Source organism: Paroedura picta, chromosome 12 (genome assembly GCF_049243985.1).
Source record: "Paroedura picta isolate Pp20150507F chromosome 12, Ppicta_v3.0, whole genome shotgun sequence".
Lineage (NCBI taxonomy): Eukaryota > Metazoa > Chordata > Lepidosauria > Squamata > Gekkonidae > Paroedura > Paroedura picta.
The window spans coordinates 46,157,593-46,178,436 of NC_135380.1; the positions used below are offsets into that span (position 1 = coordinate 46,157,593).

The 20,844-nt window shown below is 49.0% G+C and overlaps 1 protein-coding gene across 1 annotated transcript in view; it reads left to right on the plus strand.

Moving 5' to 3' along the window:
- Nucleotides 1–11,963, plus strand: part of LOC143821345 (uncharacterized) — a 45,146-nt gene extending 33,183 nt beyond the window's left edge. The window contains exon 3 of the mRNA XM_077305199.1: nt 11,853–11,963. Coding sequence (XP_077161314.1) covers nt 11,853–11,946 — 94 coding nt within the window. The 3' untranslated portion in view covers nt 11,947–11,963. The remainder of the gene's footprint in view (nt 1–11,852) is intronic.
- The last annotated feature ends 8,881 nt before the right edge of the window (nt 11,964–20,844 follow it).

The window sequence follows — 20,844 nt, forward strand, 5'->3', positions numbered from 1 at the left end:
GCCTGCCCTTTTCCTGCACTTTTTCAATCTAATGTATTTTAGCTGATCTGACTAAAACTGTTCCAAATGTACCATAGATCTATATGAAGGCATGAAAGACCTTTGCATAAGTCTTTACCTCTGAAAACACATGCCAAAATGTGGAGGATGATGATGGATTGTGGAGGGTCATTTATGATTTGCCTCTCAAGTTACATGACCAAAGATCTTGTAGACTCATCACTTGAATTGTTCTCCATTCAGATCTGCTCACTTCAGGATGGCATTTTTTACTGACAAAGACAACTCAACAAGGGTTTTCTCCTTTTTTTTTGATGTTTTATGACGTTAGTCAACAATTTATTCTTTAAAATCACATCTCTGGTTCACCCTGTGCATGCAGCTATTTTTCCTCAGTGTTGAATACTCTGTACCTGCTCAGGTGTATTTTTAAACTTCAGTCCACCTGTCCCACAGCCTAATTCCCTGTGCTGCCAGGAGATATTTTGGTAAGGGGACAGCTGAATTTTGCTGAAAGAACCCACAAACAAAGCACCTGCCTTTCAGGTGTGCAAGGTTACAGCAGCCATTCTCAACTTTTTTTACTGTTGAGAAACCCCTGAAACATTCTTCAGATTTTGAGAAGACCCAGAAGAAGACTTGGATGAGATGCTCCTAGACCAGATTACAAAGTTCTCAGAGATTTAATGGTCATGGGAGATTTCAATTACCCAGATATCCGTTGGAAGACCAGCTCTGCTAAAAATGAAAAGGCCAATAAATTCTTGACTTGTCTTGCTGACAACTTCAGTTACCAGAAAGTGGAAGAAACAACCAGGAGGTCTGCTGTTTTAGACTTGATTCTTACCAACACGGAAGAACTCATTGACGAGGTAAAAGTTTGTGAGTGAGCTTGGTAGAAGTGACCATGCGATTCTAGACTTTATGATCTTGGGGAAGAGAAAAGCTGTATATAGTCACACATACAGGCTGGACTTCAGGAGAACAAATGTTAACAAATGAAAGTTATGTTGGGTAGAATCCTGTGGTCAAAAAAACTAAAGGAGATGGAAGTCCAAGAAAGTTGGGAGTTTCTCAAAAGTGAATTACTGAAGGCACAATTGCTGACAATTCCCTTGAAAAGGAAAAAGATAAAACATGTCTAGATGAGTTACTACTGCCCCTGCAAATAACCATGAATAACATATTGGAAGGAATGGAAGTCTCTGGTTCATGGAAACAGTCATTTGTTGTTGTTGTTAGGTGCAAAGTCGTGTCCGACCCATCGCGACCCCATAGACAATGATCCTCCAGGCCTTCCTGTCCTCTACCATTCCCCAGAGTCCATTTAAGTTTGCACCTACTGCTTCAGTTACTCCATCCAGCCACCTCATTCTCTGTCGTCCCCTTCTTCTTTTGCCCTCAATTGCTCCCGGCATTAGGCTCTTCTCCAGGGAGTCCTTCCTTCTCATGAGGTGGCCAAAGTATTTGTGTTTCATCTTCAGGATCTGGCCTTCTAAGGCAGGGCTGATCTCCTCTAGGACTGACCGGTTTGTTGACCTTGCAGTCCAAGGGACTCGCAAGAGTCTTCTCCAACACCAGAGTTCAAAAGCCTCAATTCTCAAACAGTCATATATAACTGATTCCCAAAGAGGAACAGGAGGTATTGGAGGTTAAAAGCTATAGACCTATTGCTTTGTTAAATAATGATTATTAAATTTTCTCAGATATATTGGCACAAAGGTTGAAAAATGTCTTAAAAGACTATATTTAAAAAGAACAATCAGATTTTCTTCCTAAAAGACAAATTAAAGATTATATAAGAACTGTGATAAATGTGATAGAATCTTTGAATTTACATATAGATAAACCAGCAGCCTTAATTTTCTTAGATATAGAAAAGGCGTTTGACAACGTTAATTGGAAGTTTATGCAGAAATGTTTAGAAAAGATGGGATTAGGAGAGAAATTAATGAAAGGTGTAAGAGTGATACAAGTAACACATATTAAGATTAATGGTCAGTTTTCACAGATGTGTCATGTACAAAAAGGTACACATCAGGTACACTCTTTCACCATTATTATTTATTTTGGTTTTGGAAATATTAATGAACAAAATAAGAGAAGATAATGAGGTTAAGGGGATAAAAATTAAGGGAGAAGAATTTAAAATTAGGGTTTTTGCAGATTATATAGTTCTGTTATTAGAAGATCCAATATCATCTCCTCAAAAAATTTTGTCAACATTTCAGAAGTTTAGCTTAGTAAAGTAAAGGTAAAGGTATCCCCTTGGAGGCTGATCTGTGTATATATGAAGAAGAAGAGAAACTAATTGCAAAGATCGACAATATGTCACTTAAAAAAAGACACTGAGAAGGAAGTGATAAAAACATCAATTATTCGCTGGGCACAAAATATAGGGCACACTATTAAGCTTCAGCAATGGGAGATGGTATAGAAAAGATATATAAAATTTACATTAGCAACTAATATAAGGAGAAATTATTACAGAATGCTTTATAGATGTTATTTGACTGTGGTATTACTGTCCAAAATATACAAAAATGATTTGACAAAATGTTGGATATGTAAATTGGTTGATGGTACTTTTTACCACCTTTGTTAGACATGTTCAGAGGCAAAAAAATTTTTTGCGTACAGATCCATCAATATACTTGGAAAAAAGGGAGGAAGGATGACCCGGGAAACTACAGACCAGTGAGTCTGACCTCTGTTGTGGGGAAGATAATGGAGCAGATATTAAAGGGAGCGATCTGCAAACATCTGGGGGACAATTTGGTGATCCAAGGAAGTCAGCATGGATTTGTCTCCAACAGGTCCTGCCAGACCAACCTAGTTTCCTTTTTTGACTAAGTAACAGGTTTGCTGGATCGGGGAAATTTGGTTGATGTCATTTACTTGGATTTTAGTAAAGCTTTTGACAAGGTTCCCCATGATGTTCTGATGGATAAGTTGAAGGACTGCAATCTGGATTTTCAGATAGTTAAGTGGATAGAAAATTGGTTAGAGAACCGCACTCAAAGAGTTGTTGTCAATGGTGTTTCATCAGACTGGAGGGAGGTGAGTAGTGGGGTACCTCAGGGCTCGGTGCTCGGCCCAATACTTTTTAACATATTTATTAATGATCTAGATGAGGGAGTGGAGAGACTACTCATCAAGTTTGCAGATGACACCAAATTGCGAGGACTGGCAAATACTCCGGAAGATAGAGACAGAGTTCAACGAGATCTGAACACAATGGAAAAATGGGCAAGATGCAATTTAATAAAGATAAGTGTAAAGTTCTGCATCTGGGTCAGAAAAATGAAAAGCAAGCCTACTGGATGGGGGATACGCTTCTGGGTAACACTATGTGTCAATGAGACCTTGGAGTACTTGTGGATTGTAAACTAAACATGAGCAGGCAGTGTGATGCAGCGGTAAAAAAGGCAAATGCCATTTCGGGCTGTATCAACAGGGGTATCACATGAAAATCACAAGATGTCATAGTCCCATAGTATATGGCACTGGTCAGACCACACCTGGTGTAGGAGGTTGAGAGGGGACATGATAGCCCTCTTTAAGTATTTGAAAGGTTGTCACTTGGAGGAGGGCAGGATGCTGTTTCTGCTGGCTGCAGAGGAGAGGACACGCAGTAATGGGTTTAAACTTCAAGTACAACGATATAGGCTAGATATCAGGAAAAAAATTTTCACAGTCAGAGTAGTTCAGCAGTGGAATAGGCTGCCTAAGGAGGTGGTGAGCTCCCCCTCTCTGGCAGTCTTCAAGCAAAGGTTGGATACACACTTTTCTTGGATGCTTTAGGACAGTGGTCCCCAACCTTTCTGGGGCTGGGGACCGGCAGGGCATCGAGCCATGCCTGCGCATCGGGCCGCGCCCGCCACACCCACGGGCCGTGCCCGCGCGTCGGGCCGTGCCCGTGCGTCAGGCCGCACCCTGCGCCCGCGCATAGGGCCGCGCCCGCACGCTGCGCCCGCACATTGCGTATGCGTGAATGCGCCATGCGCATGTGCAATGCGCGGGCATGGCCCGCACGGGCGTGGCCCGGCGCTGATTCCCTCTCCCTGCCCTCCCGCAGTAAGAAGCTTTGCGGCCGCAAGCTTGCGGCCTGGGAAGTTATTTACTGCGGGGGGGCAGGCGGAGGGAGCCGTGGCCCGGTGCCATGCCCTTTGCGGCCCGGCATCGGGCCGTGGCCCGCAGGTTGGGGACCACTGCTTTAGGATGCTTAGGACTGATCCTGCGTTGAGCAGGGGGTTGGACTAGATGGCCTGTATGGCCCCTTCCAACTCTATGATTCTTTGATTCTGTGATTCTATTAAATCTGTTTTTATTAACCAAAAAACCTAAAAGAGAAGCTTCGGGATTTAAGGCCATGGAGTCCATGAGGATTTTGGAAATTTATTTATGGACATCCTGCTAGAATTATCTTGCTCGTTTGCAGGTCCACCAGGAATTTCCCAACTCTGAGTTGGCAACCCTCTTTGGGGAATCTCAGAGAGGGATGATGCGAGTTCAGATGTCAACCACGCTGTGATGCCGAGATTACCTTGGATCAATCAGTAGTCTTGGGAGGACAAAATTGGAGTCCAGGGGCACCTTTAAGGCCAATCAAGTTTTATCCAAGGTGGGAGGAACTGTTTATGCACACAAAAGCCTTAAGGTTTTTACCTTAAGTAAAACTTGGTTGGTCTTAATTTTGGATTCAATTTTTGTTCTGCTGCTTCAGACCAACATGGTGACCCACCTGAATCAAATCTTTGGAGGGTGGGCTCTGTGGAGGGCAGCCGGTTGCTGAGCAGTGGTTGAAGATTTCATGGCATATGAAAAAGGACAGAAAGCTCTTGGGGCTAGGACTGCTCTCCACACTTTGGAGATAATGGCAAAAATGGATTCTAAGCATGTGCAGAATACATGTTATACTATCTTCTAGAGTATTTGCCAGTCCTCCCAATTTGGTGTCATCTGCAAACTTGATGAGGACTCCCTCCACCCCCTCATCTAGATCATCTTTAACCGCTCCTGCGGAGCGGATAAAATAAAGACCTAAGGGCTATTGGGGAGGAGTTAGGGCGGGCTCTGTCCGTGATAAAAACTCGGAGGGTCCAAGCGCCACTCAAGGGCCAAGCGACCAATGTGAAGCGCCTTCCCATTGGCCCCTCACCAGGACAGACCAAAATTCCATTCACCCAGCCCAGACTGGCTGCCAGTCTGCTCCTGACCACCAAAGGGAGAGGAGGTCAGTAGGGCTGCCAAGGGGGATGAGAACAGAGGCTGCACCAGTCCTTTTCGCCCCAAGGCTGTCCTAACTGTCAAGTCCAACTGTAAATTGCCTCAGAACCCTGACAGCGCTGGCAGGAGGTTCCCCCCCCCCTTCAGGCCTGCTGCAAAGGAGCCTCTGACAGCCCCTGGACTGAGGGGAGGGAGGCATTTTCCTTCTATAGAAAGACTTCTATAGAAAGAAAGCTTTAATTGGAAGTAGATCTGAACACTTAAACATCTGAAGTCATGACTGTTTGATATCGGGGAAGCAAGCAGTTATCAATACAATTTTCCCTCCGAAACCAGACCCGTTCCCAAGGCGAGGGTTGTCATCCCTCACCCAGGTGCCATCCCAGGCTTCCTGCCAAAGTGTCTCAGTTAGCACGGCCTTGGTTAGCCCAGCGCCCCAGGCTGCAGATAAGATGTTTACAAGGACACTGGTAACAATGTATCACAGCAGGGAGAACATGCAGTATAAAAGCGGAGGGAACAAAGGAAGGGGGGATCAAAGAGATATTACAGAGCCATAAGCATTTTGGTTACATGGGAAAGGCAGCAAAAGTACACACACACAAAGATGGAGTCCCTCAGGTTCACTTGAATCAAACATGGCAAAGAGCAGGGGACTGATCCTGACATTATTATTTTTATTATTATTATTATTATTATTAGATTTATTTCCCGCCTCTCCCGATAGGCTCGAGGCGGGTCACAACAACTAATCCCATTAAAATTCCCATTAAAATATCAATCTACTAACTAACATGGCAGCTAAAAATCCCATCCCTCCCCCAATTATTAAGAGGTGAAGAGGAAAGGATAGGGGAGTAGCGTACACTCCAACTCCTAGGGGGGGGAGCGATGTCCCTGATTTGCTGACCCCAGCCTCAACCATAGACCTGGTGGAAGAGCTCCGTTTTACAGGCCCTGCGGAAAGTTGACAAATCCCGCAGGGCCCGCAGATCACCCGGGAGCTCATTCCACCAGGTAGGGGCCAGGACTGAAAAAGCCCTGGCCCTGGTCGAGGCTAGGCGTGCTTCCTTCGGGCCGGGAATGACCAACAGGTTCTCACCCGCAGAGCGTAAGGCCCTGCGGGGGACATAGAGCGGTAGGCGGTCCCTCAGGTATGTGGGTCCCAACCCGCGTATGGCCTTGAAGGTTAAAACCAAAACCTTGAACCGGATCCGGGCAGCAATTGGCAGCCAATGCAGCTGCCTCAGCACCGGCTGGATGTGGGCCCTCCAAGATGTTCCAGTGAGGACCCTGGCAGCTGCATTTTGTACCAGCTGTAGTTTCCGGATCAGGGACAAGGGTAGGCCTGCGTAGAGCGAGTTACAGAAATCTATTCTGGAGGTGACTGTCGCATGGATCACTGTGGCCAAGTGGTCAGAGGACAGGTAGGGCGCTAGTAGCCGGGCCTGGCGAAGGTAGAAAAATGCCTGGCCCGCTACTCTCTTGACCTGAGCCTCCATAGTCAGGGAGGCATCAATGGTCACACCCAAATTCCTAGCTTGGGGCACGATGGTAAGTTGCACCCCTGCTAGGGTGGGTAAACGCGTTACCTGTTCCCACCCCCTTCCCCCCAGCCACAGGACCTCCGTCTTGGAGGGGTTGAGTTTCAGGCGACTCTGTTCGAACCATTCTGTCACCGCTTCCAAACATCTGGCAAATGGTTCCGGGGGGGAGTTCGGGTGACCGTCCATTAGGAGATAGAGCTGGGTGTCATCCGCGTACTGATGGCAACCCAGCCCAAAGCTCCGTACCAGCTAGGCCAGAGGGCGCATAAAGATGTTAAACAATGTGGGGGAGAGGACCGCACCCTGAGGGACCCCGCAAGGGAGTCTATAGGGCCGCGAGAGCTCATCCCCCACAGCAACCCTCTGGGACCGGTTCTGGAGGAAGGAGCGTATCCAGCACAAGGCTGTGCCCCGTATCCCCGTGCCGGCCAGGCGATGGGCCAACAGTTCGTGGTCCACAATGTCAAAGGCCGCCGATAGGTCTAAAAGGACCAACACGGCTGACCCGCCTCTATCCAGCTGGCGACGGAGGTCATCCAGCAGAGCGACCAAAACCGTCTCCACCCCGTGGCCAGGGCGGAAGCCAGACTGATATGGATCGAATGCTGAAGTTTCCTCCAAGAATGCCAGGAGCTGGTCCGCTGCCGCCCTCTCCACCACCTTGCCCAGGAACGCTAAATGCGACACTGGGCGGTAGTTAACAGGGTCCAGCGGGTCCAGCGATGGTTTCTTCAGGAGAGGGCGGACCACTGCCTCCTTGAGCCGCTCAGGAAACTCTCCCGTACTCAGGGAGGAGTTGATGATGTCTCTGAGCTGGCCCCCTATCTTCTGGCCACCTCCCTTGAGGAGCCAAGAAGGACAGGGGTCGAGGGGGCAGGTGGTCGCCCTGACTGAACCTAGCAACTTGTCCACTTCAGAAGAAGAGAGCCGCCTGAAGCCATCAAACCTCACTACCAATGGCGGCCAACAGGTCTCCAGTTCATTCACTGTATTAATTGTGGCGGGAAGGTCGCGGCGGAGTGACAAGACTTTATCCGCAAAATAGCTCGCAAATGCCTCGCAGCCGATTTCCAATTGTCTGGTGTTTTGGCGCCCCTCAAGGGCGGTAAGTGATCTAACTATCCTGAATAATTGGGCCGGGCGAGAGCTTGCGGACGCGATTTCCGTGGCAAAAAACTCACGTTTAGCCACTTTCACCGCCATCTCATACGCCCTCATAAGCGTGCGATAAGATGTTCTTGTAGCCTCGTCACGAGTCTTCCGCCACACTCGCTCCAGTCGTCTCACTTCCCTCTTCTTCTCCCGGAGCACCCCCGTGTACCAGGGGGCCCGTTTGAGTCGAGGGCAGAGAGGACGTTTAGGGGCGATCTCATCTATGGCGGCCGTCAGGCGGGACTGCCAGTCCCCCACCATGGCCGCAAGTGAGTCGCCAGGAGGCATCGGGTCCCGCAGAGCATTCTGGAAACCGAGCGGATCCATGAGTCTCCGCGGGCGGGCAAAAATACGCCCGCCGCCCAACTGGGGAGGGGGTGGCATCTCGAGCCGGGCCCGCAGGGCATAGTGGTCTGACCAGGGCACAGCCAAAGCTGTATCTAGATCCACCTCTATCCCGGAGCCAAAAATCAAGTCAAGCGTGTGGCCGGCGTAATGGGTGGGCCCAGCAACAAATTGCGAGAGCCCCAGTGTCGCCATGGATGACACCAGGTCCCCGCCAAGTCCTGAAGAGGGCGCGTCCGCGTGGACGTTGAAGTCACCCAGGATTAAAAGCCTGGGGAACTGCAACGCCCAGGCGGCCGCCGCCTCCAGCAGGCGGGGCAGGGCATCTGGCTGGGCTTTGGGCGGACGATATACCAGCCAGATAGCCAAGCTCTCGACCGAGCCCAACTCAATACCGACACACTCCACCCCACCGATTTCCGGCCCCGGGAGAGCCCTGTAGGAGAGAGCCTCCCGGACCAAGATTGCCACCCCCCCCCTCTCTTGTGTGTCCGGGATTGGTGAAGAACGGAGTATCCTGCTGGGGCCAGTTCTCTCAAGGCCACCTCCTCTCCATCTCTCAGCCAGGTCTCCGTTATGCACGCAAGGTCAGCCTTTGACTCCGCAAAGAAGTGTTGCAGAGTCGCAGCCTTGTTCTTGATCGACCTTGCGTTGCACAAGACCAATGTCGGACCCACTTTCCCCTTAGCCTCCACCCTCACATCCCTGGGGATGGGACGGAGGTTAGAAGGGGATCGAGCACACCCAGAGCGCCGGTCGTGTTTCCACGGCCGGGCCCTATACGGGACACCAGTGCTCCCAACCTCCGGTCCAAGAGCCCTTTCCCCCTTCACCCCCCCATCTATGGGTCGTGGACAGTGGGGTACTCCCTATGGAAATCCCGTAACAACTTTGGAGCCTGGACATTGCCTGCCTCCACCCACTCCTTGTCCCCCATGGGAAATTCCTTCCAGTTCACCAAGTACTGAAGTTTCGCTTTGTGCCAGCGCGAGTCCAAAATCTTGTTAACCTCGTAGTGCGTGTCTTTGTCTACGTAGACAGGGATCGGGGCAGCGTTAGCATTCTGCATTCTGTTTTTTCTGAACAGTTCATATCCATCCACCATTACATTCCAGTCATGAGAATCATTCCACCAAGTTTCTGTGATGCCTACTAGATCATACCTTTCCATCAGCATGAGAAGTTCCAGCTCTTCCTTTTTATTGCCCATGCTTCGGGCGTTAGTATAAAGACATCTGAATCCTTTTACTTTTGGTTCCCTATGAGCTGGTTCCCTAGGTGCCTCATGTGGAGGCACGAATCTGGGGCGGACCAGGTGCAGTGGGAAAAATGCTTCTCCTTCTGGACCTGGGAAGAGGAAAGACAACCTGCCCCAGTCCAAACACCAGTTGGTAACCCAGTGCAGCCCCAGCGCGTTGGGCCTCAGATTCTTTGTCAGGAAATTCTAGTGAAGGAGAGCATATCTACAGTGGAAAGCATCTGGGTGAAAATAAGCGAGGGGAAAACAAACAGTGTGGTGGTTGGTGTCTGCTACCGACCGCCTGACCAACGAGAGGATGTGGATGCTGCACTTTGTGAGCAGCTTGAGAAAATATACAAGTGGCAGGACCTTGTCATCATGTGTGTGCTGGGAAACAAACTCTGCGAAGCGTCCTCAGTCATGCAACTTTCTGACCTGCCTGGCTGACAACACTGCAGGAGCTCTAAGAAGCCTATTTGGATGAACAAAGAACTTCAAGAGGAACTAAGAAAGAAAAGGAAAATGTACAGGAAATGGAGGGAAGGACAGAGCTCTAAAGAAGAGTACCTACAGGTTACTAGGCACTGTAGATCAATCATCAGAAAGGCCAAAGCTGAGAGTGAGCTAAGATTGGCCAGGGAAGCCCATTGTAACAAGAAAAGATTTTTCAGTTATGTGAGGAGCAAACGTAAAGTAAAGGAGGCAATAGGCCCACTGTTGGGTGCGGATGGACAAACTCTAACGGAAGATGCAGAGAAAGCAGAAAGGCTTAGTGCCTATTTTACATCTGTTTTTTCCCACAGGTCAAAGTGTTTAGGCACATCTAGAGATGGCCATAGCCAAAGGACAGTGTCTGGGTGGCAGGTTAACATGGATAGAGAGGTTGTCGAGAGGCATTTAGCTGCACTGGATGAGTTCAAATCCCCTGGTCCGGATGAAATGCACCCGAGAGTACTCAAAGAACTTGCCAGAGAACTTGCACAGCCCTTGTCCATCATCTTCGGAACCTCTTTAAGGACTGGAGATGTCCCGGAGGACTGGAAGTGAGCAAATGTTATTCCGATCTTCAAAAAAGGGAGGAAGGATGACCCGGGAAACTACAGACCAGTGAGTCTGACCTCTGTTGTGGGGAAGATAATGGAGCAGATATTAAAGGGAGCGATCTGCAAACATCTGGAGGACAATTTGGTGATCCAAGGAAGTCAGCATGGATTTGTCTCCAACAGGTTCTGCCAGTTCCCCATGCCATTTTGGGCTGTATCAACAGAGGCAACACATCAAAATCACAAGATGTCATAGTCCCATTATATACGGCACTGGTCAGACCATACTTGGAGTACTGTGTGCAGTTCTGGAGGCCTCACTTCAAGAAGGACGTAGATAAAATTGAAAGGGTACAGAGGAGAGCGACGAAGATGATCTGGGGCCAAGGGACCAAGCCCTATGAAGATAGGTTGAGGGACTTGGGAATGTTCAGCCTGGAGAAAAGGAGGTTGAGAGGGGACATGATAGCCCTCTTTAAGTATTTGAAAGGTTGTCACTTGGAGGAGGGCAGGATGCTGTTTCTGTTGGCTGCAGAGGAGAGGACACGCAGTAATGGGTTTAAACTTCAAGTACAACGATATAGGCTAGATATCAGGAAAAGGTTTTTCACAGTCAGAGTAGTTCAGCAGTGGAATAGGCTGCCTAAGGAGGTGGTGAGCTCCCCCTCACTGGCAGTCTTCAAGCAAAGGTTGGATACACACTTTTCTTGGATGCTTTAGGATGATTAGGGCTAATCCTGCGTTGAGCAGGGGGTTGGACTAGATGGCCTGTATGGCCCCTTCCAACTCTATGATTCTATGATTCTATGATTCCTCTCCCAACGCATTCCTCTTCCCTTGACAGGCAATATTGAAGAGAACAATTTCAAACATATGGAGAGATATTTAGATACTGGACGATGAAACCAACGGTAGTATGGGCAAAAAATTGGAAGTTAAAGGAGATACCTACTATATTTCATTGGCAGTCAAAAATATTAGAGCTCGCCCAGATGGTGAAATTGACAATTTACCTGAAAGATAAACAAATATTGAACTTTTAGACCAAATGGAATCTTTGAATACAATTGGGTAGCAGTGTTGGTCTGAAGGAGCACAATAAAATCAGAGTCCAGTAGCACCTTTAAGACCAACAAAGATTTATTCAGGGCGTGAGATTTCGAGTGACAAAGAGTGCTTGCACACGAAAGCGAATGCAGAACAGCAGTACCGAACGGTGCCTCTGCCCTCGCTGACAAATCAATCGCATAATGTTTGATGAAAGTGCTCTCATTAGACCGTGTTGCTGCCTTGCAGATGTCAGGAAGAGGAACCTGTCTCAGGAATGCAGAAGAAGAAGCTTGAGCCCTCAGCGAATGCGCCCTCAGGTGTAATGGGCACGGGAGACTAGCAGTTCTACATGCGGCACGAATTGCTGACACGAGCCACCTAGAAAGAGTCTGGGAAGACGCCCTGTAACCCTTTTTTGGTCCCCAATAACAGACAAACAACAATAGCGATCTTCTGAATTCCCTGGTCCTGTCCAGATAATAAAGAATTGCCCGCTTGACATCCAGGTTGTGTAATTTTTTCTCACCAGGTGACTGAGGGTTTGGGAAAAAACTGGTAGGGACACCTCTTGAGAAAGGTGAAACTGGGAAACTACCTTAGGTAGAAACTGCCAATCCAAATGGAGGACTACTCTAGATGGAAAAACTTGTAGAAATGGAGAATCTATCCTAAATGAGGCCAGTTCACTAACCTTCCTGGCAGATGTAATACCAACCAAGAAAACTACCTTCATAGAAAGCAAAGCCAATGAAATAGACTCCATAGGCTCAGGGGGGGGGGCTATTAAGGCCTGCAGCACCACCTCCAAAGACCATTGAGGTATCGGCGGGCGCCGGGGTGGAAACAGATTGGTAAGGCCCCTAAGAAAACGTTTCGATAGTTTATGGCCGAATATGGAGAAACCTTGTATTTCCACGTGGTAGGAAGCCAACGCAGCTAAATGAGTCTTAACAGATATAACTGATAGACCCGAGTTGGCCAAACCCCATAAATATAATAGGACCTGTGGCAAGGGACATGTAAAAGGACAAAGGTATTGGGACAAACACCACTGCTCATATCTAAGCCACTTAGTGCGGTAACTACGTCTAGTAGAAATCTTCCGAGAATGGAGTAAAACCTCCCTCGCAGTGGTTGTGAAGGAGTCAATACCGGTAGGATTCTCCATGCTGTGAGATGGAGCCTGAGCAAATCGGGCTCCCTCTGGGAACCAGCTGTCAGAGTGGGAGGATCCGATGGAAGTCGCATCCACTGGCTGTTGGCCATCAAAGTCAGCTTGGTAAACCAAGGCTGACATGGCCAAAAAGGGGCAATCAGGATTGCATCTGTATTGTCTGTAGACATCTTTGCCAGTACCCATGGAATAAGGGGTAATGGGGGGAAAGCGTAATGAAGAGTCCCTGTCCACACAATCTGGAAGGCATCTCCCAGGGATTGTGGATCTATCCCTCCCGGGGAACAGAACCTGCGGGCTTTCGCAGAATACGCCCTGGCAAAAAGGTCTATCTGGGGAGTTCCCCAGAGCGAAAAAAGGTCTGTCAAGACCTGATTGCTCAGAATCCAGTCGCACTCCTGGGAGAAAACTCTGCTCAGCCTGTCTGCCCTGATATTCACGGAACCTGCTATGTGGATAGCTCTCATGTCCCCTTGGATTCGGAAAAGAATCTGCCATATGTCTAGGGCTTCCGAGGACAGAGCTAGGGAACCGGTGCCACCCTGCTTGTTGATGTAGAACAGAGCTGCTGTATTGTCGGTTCAAAGAAGAATCCTCTTCTTCCGGAACAAATCTGAAAAGGTGGTTAAGGCCAAAACAACAGCACAAATTTCAAGTAGATTAATATGTAATGTGCGTTCCAAAGAGGACCAACGCCCCTGAATTGAGTACTGTCCACAATAAGCACCCCAGCCCTCCAAGGACGTATCAGTTGTTAGACCCAAATCATGTGTCCACGGGCCAAAAGGCACACCCCTTAGCAGATTATCTTCGGAAAAACACCAGTCGAGGGATCGGACAACTGATCTGGAAACCGTAAAAGGTTGAAATGGGGAATGCTTCAAAGGGTTAAACCTTCGAACAAACCAGGGCTGAAGATCCCTCATGTGCCATCTAGCCATAAGACCAAGTGCTCGTTGAAAAGTGCATGCAGCTTGCCATCGGTTCCGTCTTAAGGAACTGAGAACCGTAACCAAAGGACGTACTCGAAGTACAGGTAGGGAAGCGATCGCGCTAGTAGCATCCAAGAATGCTCCTATAAATTCAACCTGCTGTGAAGGAATGAGGCGACATGTTTCTGTATTCACCACTAGTCCTAGCCGGGTGCAGACAGACAAGGTGAAATGTACGTGGTCTGTGAGTTCCAAAGCTGTGGCTCCTACCTCAATGGTGTTTCATCAGACTGGAGAGAGGTGAGTAGCGGGGTACCTCAGGGCTCGGTGCTCGGCCCGGTACTTTTTAACATATTTATTAATGATCTAGATGAGGGGGTGGAGGGACTACTCATCAAGTTTGCAGATGACACCAAATTGGGAGGACTGGCAAATACTCCGGAAGATAGAGACAGAGTTCAACGAGATCTGAACACAATGGAAAAATGGGCAAATGAGAACAAGATGCAATTTAATAAAGATAAGTGTAAAGTTCTGCATCTGGGTCAGAAAAATGAAAAGCATGCCTACTGGATGGGGGATACGCTTCTAGGGAGCACTGTGTGTGAACGAGACCTTGGGGTACTTGTGGACTGTAAACTAAACATGAGCAGGCAGTGTGATGCAGCGGTAAAAAAGGCAAATGCCATTTTGGGCTGTATCAACAGAGGCATCACATCAAAATCACAAGATGTCATAGTCCCATTGTATACGGCACTGGTCAGACCACACTTGGAGTACTGTGTGCAGTTCTGGAGGCCTCACTTCAAGAAGGACGTAGATAAAATTGAAAGGGTACAGAGGAGAGCGACGAGGATGATCTGGGGCCAAGGGACCAAGCCCTATGAAGATAGGTTGAGGGACTTGGGAATGTTCAGCCTGGAGAAAAGGAGGTTGAGAGGGGACATGATAGCCCTCTTTAAGTATTTGAAAGGTTGTCACTTGGAGGAGGGCAGGATGCTGTTTCTGTTGGCTGCAGAGGAGAGGACACGCAGTAATGGGTTTAAACTTCAAGTACAACGATATAGGCTAGATATCAGGAAAAAGTTTTTCACAGTCAGAGTAGTTCAGCAGTGGAATAGGCTGCCTAAGGAGGTGGTGAGCTCCCCCTAACTGGAAGTCTTCAAGCAAAGGTTGGATGCACACTTTTCTTGGATGCTTTAGGATGCTTAGGGCTAATCCTGCGTTGAGCAGGGGGTTGGACTAGATGGCCTGTATGGCCCCTTCCAACTCTATGATTCTATGATTCTATGATTCTACCAGGAGCCAGTCATCGAGGTATGGGGAAATGGTAAGTCCCCTGAGCCTAAGGAAGGCAACAACCACAGACATACACTTTTTAAAAACCCGGGGCGCAGTGGCCAAGCCAAAGGGTAAAATGGCATATTGGTAAATACTAGAACCCTGACGGAACCGTAGAAATTTCCTGTAATCCCTATGAATACCAATGTGGAAGTATGCGTCCTTAAGGTCCAGGACAGCAAACCGTACATCCCTTTGCAAGGATTCAGTAATAGAAGACAAAGAAACCATATGGAATTTAGAAACATACAAGCTTTTCTTCAGCTGTCGAGGGTCTAAGATGGGGCGAACTCCTCCATCCCTCTTGTCTACTAAGAAAAAATGAGAGAAAACCCCCAGCTCTTGCAAACTACTGGGAACCAATTCAACTGCTCCTTTGGATAACAGCTCAGAAAGCTGAATGGTAAGCTCAGGAAAAGGGTTGTCAGGAGCAGATGAGCCCAAAGAACAAACAGGGGAGGATTGAAACTCCAAACGGTAACCATCAAAAATAATTGACAAGACCCAAGTGTCTTCTGTAATTTGGAACCAAGCTTCACGAAACCTGGCCAAACGATCCCCAAAACACGGAACCGAGGGATCGGGCCATTGGCACAGTCAGAACTTTTTGGGGGGATGGTTACGACCAAACGACTGAGATGCGGGATGCTGACACTGCCCCTGTTTCCGTCCCTGGAACTGAGATGGACCAGGGCGAGGAGGATACTGGGATGGATACTGAGATGGAGGCACCGCAGGACGATGAGAATAATAGGGCGCAGAAAATGGAGCTTGCTTCTGGAAACGCTGTTGTTGAAAATGTGAAGGAGGAGGAGGAAAGGAATTCAAATATCTAGCCGACTTCCTGGTCTTCTTCAATGAAAAAAGGAAATAATCCATAGATTTGGCAAACAAAGTAGACTTCTTGAAAGGTAAATCTTCTACCTTAATTCTAGTCTCCAGAGGGAGAGACGTATTTCGGAGCCATGAATGGTGTTGAAGGACAATCGCAGAAGCCATAGAACGTGATGCAATGTCAGCAACATGCTTGCCCGAATTAATACCCTGCTTGGAAGTCTTGATCGCCTCAGACTGGACCATACGGGCCACGCTCCGCTGCTCTTCAGGGATCAACTCAATATATTTCGAGAAACTTTCCCATAAAAATAACTGGTAAGCGCCAATGACCGCTTTGTAATTAGCAATACGGAAGCTAAGTGCTGAGGAAGAATAAACTTTCCTGCCCAGCGTGTCCAAACGCCCATTCTCCCTAACCACCGGAGAGGAGTGCTGTCCCGGTTTACGTTTCACTTGCATATCATCAATAATGGACGATGTATTGGAAGGATGGACTGACAAATACTCCGAAGAATCCGGCTTAACCTTATAAAGGCTCTATCTTCTTTGGTGCTGGCTGAACCAAAGCAGGCTTGTCCCAAATGGGAACCGTCAAGTCCTCAAAACCCTGAATGATAGGAAGGGCAAAAACTGATGGAGTGGTGGAGTAAAGCCTACTCAGGATTTTGTCCTTAGGTCTCACATCAGAGGTTCAAGGGCCTTTGCCATCCTGAGGAGCTGTTCCCCAGACATCTTGTAATCTTCAGTAGGTGAAGCTGTGGTTGGATCCGCTAATGCTTCATCAGGCGACGAATAAGATGTAGTCTCAGGGCTGGCCGGAGTCGGAACCGAATGGATCCAAAATGTACTACCCGATGGCACAGCAGAACCTATGACTGAGGTGCTGTCCGGCAAACCTATGGAGGGATCCTCCTCATCATCTACCAGCGGGCGATCCCATTGACCTATGTATACAGGGGACTGTTCCACTGGAACATGGGTCAACTGTCTCCATGGTACAGGAGGAGCTGAACGTGAGCGAGGCAAAGTCACTGATGATAAATCATCTTGAATATCCAAAGAATAAGGTTGGGTCAGAGGTTCCCGCAATGGAGGCGTAACAGATTGCTGACTGGAACCTACGGGTCCAGGCTTAGGAACAGAAGGCTTGTCCTCGTGCTTAGACTTCTTAACCTTCTTAAGGGGCGGATCAGCCGACGTACCCAGTTCCGATCGCGGTGGAGCCGGAACCTGAGTAGTATTCAAAACCGCAGACACCACTGGGGGTCTCTGAGGAGGTTTTGTAGAGCCTTTGAATGGTTCTGTAGCAGAACGGACAGCTGAAGGTCCCGAACCAACGACAGATGGCACCTTAGAAATTGACCTGGAGGGAGTCGGCTCTGACTGAGCCCGAACTGGATGGTCCGCAGAAAGCGCTCTTTCCCAAAGTGCCGCCTCCAATCTTGCGGCCCTACCTGAACGGGCCTTCGGAGTAAACTTCTGGCAGATAAAACACGACGGCACCGAGTGCACCTCAGCCAGGCAATCAGGCAACGGCCGTGCTCGTCCGTCACAGGCATCTTCACAGCACACTGACCACATTTTTAAAAAATCTCTCCGGAAGCCATCTCTAAAAAAACGGAATGACGCAGCAAAAACGAGGAAACTAGCGAAGAGACGTCCACTATCTGCGGCGGCGAAAAGAGAACTGAGGATGGTGGGTGCTCCGCCTTGCTTCCACATGACCAACACATGGGGAAACCTGCACATGCGCGGTTGCATCGCAGAGCGCCCTCTTTGAAGTCTTTTAGCTAGGGAAGTTCCAAGTGGCAGGCCTGCACATGCGCAGTCCCAATGTGGGACTGCACGACAAGACGGAAGGGCTTGTCCAGTCCGACCCTTCAAACGCGACCCGTTGCGATCCCCGCAGATTTCCCTTCCCCGAGGTCGGTCTCCCTAGCGGAGCGCCCCAGTCCCCTGCCCCCCACCCCTCCCCACCTGCCGTCACCTGCCCTCGTGGCCCCTTCCCTCGCGCCTCCATGAAGCCAAAGGCGCTCCGGGGGGTGGGGGGAGGGGGTCCTGATGGAGGCCCGGGAGGCGACTGCCCCCTTCTCCTTTCCTGCACGCGGCCTCGAGGGCACCTGGCCAAGGGCTCTTCCGCCGGAGGCCCCTGGGTTGCCACACACACACTGGGCATCAGGGCCACTGAAACTGACCTCTCCAACCATCACATCAAGTCTAAGGGGGTTGAGTTGCATACCTTTGTCAACTTCTATCCTTTGTCACCCCTCAGTCATCCTTTCTCCAAGCTGAAGAGCCCTAACGTCTTTCTCCATAGGGAAGGTCTTCTACCCAAAAGGCTTTTGGCCAAACTCACCCACAGAAGGGGCACCCCCCCCCTTTAATTCTCCCTGCCAATGTGAACCATTTCTACTTCAATCCCATTCAGAATGCCAGAAAAGTGGACCTGCCTGTTTCATTACAGGGGAGTAGAGCCACAATCTAAATAAATAAATAAATATAAATAAAATACCTAACTAGCAGACACTTGTGAATTCCAATGATGCTGACCAGCCTATTACAGGCATGTTTACTTGGAAGAAGAAGAAGATATATGCCACTTTTCTCTACCCGGAGAAGTCTCAAAGCAGCTCACAGTTGCCTTCCCTTTCCTCTCCCCACAACAGACACCCTGTGAGGTCAGAGCAGTTTTATCAGTGCCGTGGCAAGCCCAAGGTCACCCAGCTGGCTGCATGTGGGGGAGCGCAGAATCAAACCCGGCTTGCCAGATTAGAAGTCCGCACTCCTAACCACTACACCAACTGGCTCACCTATTCACGCACAGAAAACTGTGAGCCTGTACTATGCTCCCATGACTTGGAGGCAGCTTGACTGGCCTCACACAAACTCCCTTAATGCAGCTTGGATAGTGTACATATCTGCATGTCATGTGTCTAGCATCTCCTGGTGTAGGTCACAGGGGCACAGAGGGCCTAGGAAATCCTTCAACTTCCAGCTAGGCTCCTTCCAAAGGCCTTTCCTGGCTGGAAAAGCCTTTGCATAGGCAGAGAGTTTTCTGCTAATCTTGCGTGCCAGATAAGGAGTCTAAGTAGACCTGCTTAGGGTTGCTCTGGTACGGTGCCCAATGAAATCCCATGAACTTTAATAGAAGGGGGTAACTCTGCCTAGGAAGGCACTGGTGAGCTCCTGGTTAAAAAGGGAGTCCCTCCCTTTCTTCTCGTCTGTCTATCTGTCTATCTTTTTCTCCTCTCCCTCATCTATCGCTTTTTTCTTTTTCCTCCCTCCCCCCCCCCCTAGCTTCCTTCCGGTTCTTCCACCCTCCCCCTTTCTTCTGCAAAGACCCTCTGCCTCCCAAACCTTGACTGACTAGCAAAAAGTTTAGCCAGCTCTCTCATTTAGACAGAGTTTTATAGGTTTGGGGGCAGTCCAGGGATGACCCTTTCCCCTTTCTTTCCTCCCTGGTCACAAAATGGTTATTGTAGCCATGGAGAGACATTTGAGAGCTATTGAAGACCCCCTCCCAAAATGAGAGCAGCAAGGAAGAAAAGCCTACATTTCCCCCAGCAAAGGGTTTCTAAATGTGTCCCTCAGCTGCAGAAGCAACCAGCTCAGCCCCCTCCCTCCCCCCTCTCCAAAAAGGGAGCTGGAAAGAAAGGTTTTTTTTGCAGCCAATCAAATCCTCATCGTCCCCTGTAGATTATCTCTGCGGTCTTCATTTGATACCCCTTTAATACAAAAGGCGCTTTCCAGGGCCCTCTTTTCTCTTGTCTCCCCTGTGCTCTTTAAGCGCAATAAATGTTCCGCCACAAGAGCCATAAATCAATCTCCCCTCTCTCCCACCCCTATTCATGCACCAGGGGGCTGAAAGGAGCTGGTGAAGAAGGACCCCTTCCAGTCCACCCCCCCCCACAAGGCAGCTGTTGGGGGCTAATCTCCTTTCTTGCCCTGACATCCCTTCTCATTTTCCACCCCCCCATCACCCCATCCCTGCTCTCTCTCTCTCTCTCTCTCTCTCCTCAAATCTTTCTCTTCCACGTCAATCCCCCAAATGTGTCCAGTTTTCCCCAAGCCACCCCCTCCCTCCCTCCTTCTGCCGGTCCCCTTGTGGAGGGGAAAGGAGAGAGAGGGGGGGGGGGAGAGAGACGACTCCCCGAATGTCAAATTGCTGGCCAAAAGACCATGCAAGATTGATTTGCTCCACTGTTCTTCTCCCTGGCATTATTTCAGAGGGCTTCTGAATAGGAAACCAGAAAGTCTAAAGATGGAATAAAGATGTTTTCTTTCTATAGGAGAAAAGGAGGGGAACAGGAGGCGGGAGGTCCATCAAAATCTAGAGTGGAAAAAAAGGCAGGGGAGGGGGAGAAAAAGAAAAGAAAAAGGGGAACTGTGGCTATTGAGTCTTTCGCAATATGTACACCTTTGAACAATGGCCCGATATACTCGGGGGCTCTTTATTAACAGCCATGAATATTAAAAGTCCTTCAGAAAGAACAACTATAGACAGGAAAATACCAGGCCCACAATGAGCTCCCAGGCCAACGGCTGCTCTATTAAGGGCCATGAATATTAAACTGGTTTCCTCCAAAATCTTTGGAGAAAGGAAGAGGTAAGGGGGTGGGGGGGAAAGAAAAGAAAGAAAACCAGAACAGGCAAAGAGGTTGGGAAGAGAGGTAGAGGGGGGAATGCCCACCATTAGGGGCCACGGGTTTCAAAGGTCACCCATGTGCAGGCAGGAAATGGCAGGTTGTTTACTGGCTTAGAAGAACCAGCAGCTATACCAGGCCTGATCTGGGCCAGCATTGCCTTCAAGATGCTTTGCCCAGCCGTCTGTCCGGCTCAGGACTCCAAGCACAGACCTGAACTCCGTCCTCCACACATGGCCTGTGGGTTCTGCTCCAAGCTCCCAGGCGCCATGAACAGGCTGGCCTTTTCTCATTGTTTGGGCAGGGAATAA